We start from the raw sequence: 7,913 nt of genomic DNA on the forward strand, positions 1-7,913 counted from the left end.
AAGGAAATATGAAATAGAACAACTGTCATATTACCCATAATTAAACTTCTTAAAAGAAGGAACATGCCAATACATACACTGCTGCACACAGACAGGAGTGGCATTTGGGGAGAATAAAATAGGTACAGTACACTTTATGTAACTTACATAATCAAAATCAAACCACTGAATACACTATAAAAACCTTTGATAATATGCAATAAAATTTATCTCTATGACAACATATTTTTGTCTAAGACTACATTTGATTTTGTACATTACAGTTAGGATGAATAGATTTGCCAAATTGTGTTCTTATCTGCAAGGAATAGCAAGATTTGGATTTAATGACAGAAAGCTTACTAGTTCCACGTTATGTTTCTTGAAGTGATGTATTTCCTTGACAATGTCTATGCTAGCTGGCAATGTGGAAGAAAAAAAAGAAAGAAAAAAGTAAAAAACATTCTACAATTCATGTAAGGTCCATTTTTGTTACAATTGCTGACATGAAAAGACTTCTATTTGTGAACTACCTATTTTTAAATAAAATGACCTATCGTGCCTTCTGTGACACTTTCCTTCACTAGGAACATGCAAGTACAGTGAAAGAAAACCATATGACCGTTACCGCCCAAATATCACTCTTGGTCTTTTATAGATAAGAAATTATCTGCGTACAAATTTGTTCTTGATGTTTTCCTCCCATAAAATCTGACTTCACAAGTTTGCAGATTTTCTCCTTATAATCTGTCCTGATGATGACACACATCCCACTGCTTCAATCAGGCTAACAGTGGGCTCTTACAAGTCCATGAGTGACTGTGTATTGCAGTGCCATATGCTTGTCAGTGCCCTACTCACCCACATTACACCATTATACTTTAATACATTTTTCATAACATATTGTTGATTCATCCAGAAAAATCAGTTCAGCACACAATCAGCAAGCACATCACCAGTGGAAATAAGTCAGGGAAAAGCAGGCTTTGAATAAAAATGATCATATATGAACAATACTACCTCTGTCGCTCACTAACCTATTAGACTTGTATCTCCCTTTTCCCATTTTTAAATACACCTGTCAGCAGAAGCAGGGGCTGGGAAATTCGGACCCCGGCTGCCTGCACAGCCCGGGCGGGGAGGAGAATGCGCTACAGTCGGAGGCAACACTTGGCTGTCACGCAAGCGGCAGACCCTGCGTGAGCTACTCCGGCGCCTCTCGGCTGAAGCTGCCATTGTCGCGCTCCGACAAGCGTCCGACAGCGGGTCTCCCTGACAGCGTACGATAGCCCCCGTGAGTCATTATTAGCGGGAACCATGCTTCCAGCCGCGGAAAGCGCTGAGCCGGCTGTCCTCCGGCGGGCCCGGGGGCGAGCGGGCGAGCCGAAGCGCGGACAGCTCCTCCGGCACCACCGCACCGCCGCCGCCTCCCGGCGTTTTCCACACGACTGGCGGTGAATTCGCCGGGAACTTTCTGCGCCGGAGATGCCCGCCGGGAGCCGCAGGCCCGCTCCCGCCCGGCGCCCCTCACGCGGCCGTCATATCTGAGGGAACCCCCCGCCGCCCCGCCCGCCCGTCCCGCCGCGGCCCGCGCTCGGCCAGGCGCAGCGCCCCCCGCCCGGCCCGGGCCGCAGTGCCGCCGGCCCCGTTTGTGCCTACTCACCACAGCTTCCTCTTTAAGGGCATCAGACTGCCCCTGTTGGAGGCGGTCACCCCTATGGCCATCTGCAAGACAGTCAGGTATTTCTGATACTTCATTTTGCCGTCGCCCCCCCTGTCCCTGCCTCGTCCCCGCCGCCGCCACCGACAGAGTCTCTCCAGCCGCTGCATGCAATCATCAAATTTTTATTTCCAGGCATCTGCCGTCCCTGCGTCGCGCTTCTTCCCCTCCTCCTCCTGCCGCGCTCCCTCTCTCTCTGCCCCCCCCGGCTCACGCTCTCCTCCTCCTCCTGCCGCACTCCCTCTCTCTCTGCCCCCAGCTGACGCTCTCCTCCTCCGCCTCCCGCCGCGCTCCCGCTATCGCTGCTCCAGCTGACGCTCTCCTCCGCCTCCCGCGCTCTGCCCTCCCCCGGGCCCACGCTCCTCTCCTCCTCCTCCCGCTGTCGCACTCCCTTTCTCTCGGCCCCCCGCACCTCACGCTCTGCCCCCCGACTTGCCGCCTTCCCTCTCCCCCCACCACGCCTCCACCTTGCTGCGGGGCTCCCCCTCCTCCGCGCCCTGCCGCGCTCCCCGCACCTGCCCCTGACCAGGCCGCTCGCCCCCCAGCTTGTATCCTCCTCACCTGAGCTGTCTCCTGGCCGCCGCCTCCTCCCCTCGCTAGGCCCTCGGTGTGGCCTCAGCCTCCCTCTCTGCCCCCTCGCCCCACAGGCCGGACCGCCGGCAGGGCCGCTCCTCCCCTTCCCCCCTGGACAAGCGGGCCTTCCCCGACATCTCTGCCCGCTACTGGGGCGTTGCCGCCCCGCTCCCCTCCACAATTACCTGGGGTATCCCGCCCCCGCCCATGTAGCGCAGCTGCTGCTCTGCCCTCCCGCCATCAGAGGGGCGCCATGCCGCAGCCCAGCTCTCGCACAGCGGTACCCTCTCCCCGCTGGCCTTGCGTCTAATGCCATTAGCGCCTAGAATAGCCCCATGTTATTTTAATCATCCCGCCCCCTCCTCCCTGCTAACAATGTCGGTTGTGGGTTAGCGGTAACCGAGCTGCGGAGGCAAACGCCTCGCCACCTGCTGGGGCGGCCCTGTGGAGGCAGTGAGGGCGAAGGTGAGCAGGAGGGTGGGGGTGAGGTGAGGTAAAGTACAGTAAAGTAAGGGTGAGTTGAGGATGAAGGTGAGGAGGAGGCGGGCGGGCCGGCCGGCGGGGCAGGAGCAGCGCTTCCCGCCAAGGTTTCCTCAGTGCGGTGCGCGAGGCGGCTGGCGAGCTGCTCCCGCCGCGGCACTCCCCCGCACCGCCCAAGCACGGGCACAGGGAGTCGTCCCCAAAAAGCTAGAGGCCACAGGGAAGAGAAGACAACCCGCCCCCTCTCTCTTTTTTTTTTTTTTCCCCAAGGTAAGGAAAGCAACTGAAGTGTGTTTGAAAATCAGGTGGTGATTAAGTCAAACTAAAAGTATTAAATGTTTTTAGAGGGGTGCCCACCTTGTGGATACTTCAGCAAAAATAGCTGAACGCATAACTGTGTAGTGGCCTTAGGTGTGACACAATTATCAGTACAACTTCAATCTGTTCTGTGTCTTCTTTCTCAAGCTCCACACTAAGAGTGGCAGAAGACCATGGCATTTGACAAGTGCTTTTAGAATTAATTCTAAAATGTGGCACGATATGATCAGAGACCCTCCTCAGCACAAACATCCCTGAAGTGAAGGGTAGCGCTTAGCTGACATGTTGATCAAAGTGATGGGAAATACTTTGGCTAGAGAGATCCTGTTTAAGTATGTAGCTATTTTACAGAATGCAGATATGAACAAATCCATGCTGAAGTGACAACTTTTCATTAAGATGCTGTAATGTAACTAGTATGAATTGTAATACCCAGAGTTGAGGTCCTAAGGTGGCATTGTCAGCTAGGAAAAATACGGTGAACAGCATTGCCACTTTATTGCTCAGAGATGAGCATTTCAGTGATTATTTTTCTTCTTTTTTTTATATGTAATATATACCTCAATGTAGAATGTAGGCTACATTCTACCTGGGCCTGTTCATTACACAGGAAGCAGAGAAGATAAATATTTTACTTATAAGCACAACAGACTTTAATTAGAAACATAATAGTTGTATTACTATAGTTAATGAGATGGATGGGTTTGCATTTTCAGCCAGGAAATGTATACATCTGAGATGTATACAAATGTCCTGAAATTCTGTGTCACAAATGATTTAAAAATTCAAATGCCAACTCGATGCCCAGATGCTGTACATCCACAGCTCTCAAGATACTGTTAATGGGTGCTTTGTCTTTGGAGAGATCAAGCATTGAAAGCAATGGGGAATGGTTAACTTGAAATTATTAGAAAGGTTAAGAAGGAGGAATTAATTTTAGTACTTAAACAATGCTAGTAGTATACTAACTGGAAAGTCTATATCTTCTACAGACAGAACATCAAATCAGTTTGAAAACCTGTATAGATCTTACTTTGCCTTAAAAACAAAAACTGTAAACCCAACACATTGCTTTCTCCTTCTGTGTGTCTAGTCATCATTAGCTACTGAAATGATGCTTGTTGCCTACACAACATATAAGAGAGTGTGGGCTGGATTTTATTCTCACCATCATTAGTAGAATGCTAGCTACATTGTAATTAAAATATTCATTTACACTTGTGCAATCCTATTGAGAAAATCATTTACACCTTGAAATGGTAGGAAATACTGACTAAAAGAATGATGAGATGGTATTAGTTTGAATGTCACATTTCAATTTGAATGTTACACCTGTCAGAAAAAAATCAATAGGAATTCCTAAATCTATTGAAATTGGCAAAACAATTACAGTTATTCCAGATTTGGCTGTATAGTTTTCAATGATTATGCTCTGTCAATCCGGTAGTAACAAATTAACTTTTGTACATTTTATATATCATCTTCTGTACTCCTTGATGTGCATCACAGAGACAAAAAATGGATATTAATGAAGAAATTTTATCCTCTAATTTTAATTGGCATTATTTCTGTTTCTCTCATACCTGTAACTTCTTAGTGTTGTTTCATTATATAATGCCTTTCAGAACATCTTACTTTAAGCGCCTATATTTTATAGAGCTGAAAGAGTAAAAAGATCCTGTCTGTCTTGCCTTTCAGATGAACAGCCTATTTTTAACAGGAGATAAAACAGCAGCTTCCGGATGAGGGTAAGCATCCAGACATCCCACTGTTAGCTCTGAGGCCTGGGTGGACCTATTAGCTGAGCTTAGTCCAAAATTTATACAGCAGATATCCCTGCAAGAGAGGCAGTTTGATCTTATTTGCTGTTCTCAATGCAAACTCATTCAGTCTGATGAGATACACTCTCCTTCACTACAGAAAACTGAAAGCTGCTTGCATGTTTTTGAACCTAGCATGCATTTTAAAAACAATTTAATTCCTGTTAGATTACTTCAGGTTAATACAGTTGTTTCATAGGTTTTTTCAGTACAAAACCAAGCAGAACAATACTAATTTCTTAATTTTATTTGCTTAGGTAACTTAACTGCAGACTTTACCTCAGAACAAACTTTATAATCTATCTATTGCTCACAGTCCCCGATGCCCCTGCCTCTTCTGAAGCCTGTCCCCACAATGACCTTCCAACATACTTCTTGGCTCAGAAGAACAGATTACTCTTTCAGACAGTATAAGTTACAATATTATATATGACTGCCACACTTGAATGGATGTGTGGTTGGCACAAAGTCTGCTCATGATGGTATGTTTCTACTTGGACAGTGATGTCCTAGTAGAAGAAGATAGAATGATGGACCCTGAGAAGGTGGAGTTTAATGCCAGTGTGTGTGATTTAATCTTGGCCTATGCCTTGGTGATTTTAGGTGGGGAGTAGGCTGTTCTCAACAGTGGGAGACTGGCTGCAGCTTAGAGGGTGCCACTGAGGTACTTGCACATTGGGAGCTCCTATCAAGAGCTAAGAATAAGGGAGTGTAATTGTGGCGTAAAGCTATTTTCATCCTAAGTGGTGCCTCTCATTTTTTCAGTCTTAATATTATTACAATATGTATGAGATTCCAGGTAGTGCAAATCAAGATTTTACAGCATTATTTACTTCTGCTGATTTTAGATTTGATTTCAGTGAGCCTGTCACTAGAACAGGGATTGCAGAACCTTATCTTGCTTTCTGTTATCATTAGCCCATCATACATCCCTGTAGTGCCAGTTGTCACTAGGTGCCATCCTTTTCAAACTCTCACCTTCCTCACTCAGTCTTGACTGAGCTCACAGGAGGAGAAATTTAGGTCTGACTCAAAAGACTCTTCTAACATTACAGAAATGTACTTTTTAAAGTCTTGGCTATGCTTAAGTTATTTCAGATAATGTAGTTTTTCTGCAATAATGTGAGGAAAAAGAAACCACACCTCTAAGTGGCATAGCTGTGCTGGTGAACAAGCAAAAATACTTTTTTTTTTTTTTTGCTGATGTGGCTTATTTTGTTCAGCAAACATGTACAAGCTGCACTGTCTGGCAAAAAGAAAAAAATAATCTTACCAGAATAAATGGCATCTTTATTAGTACTGTAGTGGCTGCATCAGCAACCTTGGAGGGTAGGTTAGGCCTTACTGACACATTTTAAGTCTTTGATTGCATTCAGTTTTAGATTGTCAAAAATTGTATTAGAACTAAAGCAAACATTAAATAAAATTGTTGCTTTTTTATGGCATATTACATAGCATCTTTTATTTGCATTTTAGAATAGTCTTAATTTTAGCTTTACTCTGCATATGACAGAGACTTTTCATAACATTACATTGTCCATTCCATATAGTTCTCAATACTGTGCTATTGTGTATGCTGAAGAATTAACATTTTGTTTATTCCTAGGATATACCTGTTCCCCTTGCAGACTTTTACTCCAATGATTGATAAAAAAAATCTTGATACGCATGTCCTATTCTGTGCTTCTGTGGTATTTAATATGATTTGAGAACTTTTTATTACACAGTTCAGTTGGTAAAGTGGCAACATTCCAGAGACTGATACAACGCTGACATTAAAACATGACATTAGATGACTGACCTCCATCTCTAATTTAATCTAAATCTAAGAAATTTAGACCCCCCTCTAAAGACAGGGGTTTTTCTGCAGTAGTTGTTAATAATATTTTATTCTGTTAATTTGTACAGTTAGTCAATTATAATCATAATAAAGATTTATGTTAACTAAGAGCATTAACGCAGATCCTTTAGGCAAGAAAGCTACTGAAACAGACTTTCTTGCCATTTCAATGTCATGTGTAAGCTTCATACGCCTCCCATTTTCTTTCCAGAAATAAAAAGAAAGGGTTCATACCTGTCAAAGGCAAAAGAGTTCCTTAGAATCTACAAGTATGTCAGATGCAGTGGTTCCAAGGGTAATTTTCTCTCTCCTCAAAAGTAAGAAAAAAATGTGTGTGCATTTGTGTGTTTCCTGTCTATGCATTTACAATAGATAATTCTGTGACTTTTTCTGATCTACTAGGACTTGTCTATACTCGTGTTAATGTATTTATTGTATATAATGCAGAGCCTTTTTCTGGTCTATTGCTGTTTCTTCCATCAACTCCATGTTATGTAAAGATCTATAAAGATACATACAGTACCATCATAAAAAACAAACAAAAACACTCGAGGAATTTTCCCATCACACTTTACTGTGCAATTGACCATCTACAAAAGGGGAAGTTTTCACATTTCCTTGAAGTGTTTTCATGACAGGCTAGCTTGACTGGTGGCAGAAAGCTATGGGTCTAAGTGGGTATGGTAATAAACTGACAGAATCATTTAGAACTAACTTATATTTTCTGAAACAGTTTGTCCTGGTGATTCATTTGAGCTGCCAAAATAAAAAGAGGTAAATAATTTTGCTTTGGAAGGAAAGTATGTTCATTGTGTTTTCCCAGAAGAAGATCTTCACAGAATAAATAACTGTTATTTGACTATGGATTATCAAGAAGAAAGGGTTTGCTAGATTAAGCGATTGAAATAGTTACAAGAAACTTGGAAGCAAGCAAATATCCCTGTTTCACTACAGTCAGGGCTATTTAGTGTTGTCTTCCTGTACAAATAGTATTAGTGCTGTTCTACCAGGTCTGATGTGGAGCTGCTTTATACTATTACTGTCAAATTTTAGGTTACTGCAAAGATAAGAATGCTATTAAAGTTAAGAAATCAGGCTAGAACAAAGTGGACCTGTACTGCCCCTATGCAGTACTTTTACATTTACCCATTTCTTGCAAACTTGTAATTCTAAGATTTTACTC

General features: G+C 43.7%; 1 protein-coding gene across 5 annotated transcripts in view; it reads right to left on the reverse strand.

Moving 5' to 3' along the window:
• Positions 1-1,867, reverse strand: part of TJP1 (tight junction protein 1) — a 164,389-nt gene extending 162,522 nt beyond the window's left edge. For 3 of the 5 annotated variants that reach the window (XM_054836728.1, XM_054836727.1, XM_054836731.1), the window contains exon 1: positions 1,643-1,824. In XM_054836728.1, the coding sequence (XP_054692703.1) occupies positions 1,643-1,809 (167 nt within the window). In that variant the 5' untranslated portion in view covers positions 1,810-1,824. Of the gene's footprint in view, positions 1-1,642 lie in introns of all 5 variants that reach the window. The other 2 variants (XM_054836730.1, XM_054836732.1) reach the window with 2 other exon arrangements.
• Positions 1,868-7,913: the final 6,046 nt, after the last annotated feature.

The sequence above is a fragment of the Grus americana genome, chromosome 10 (genome assembly GCF_028858705.1).
Source record: "Grus americana isolate bGruAme1 chromosome 10, bGruAme1.mat, whole genome shotgun sequence".
Taxonomy (NCBI): Eukaryota; Metazoa; Chordata; class Aves; order Gruiformes; family Gruidae; genus Grus; species Grus americana.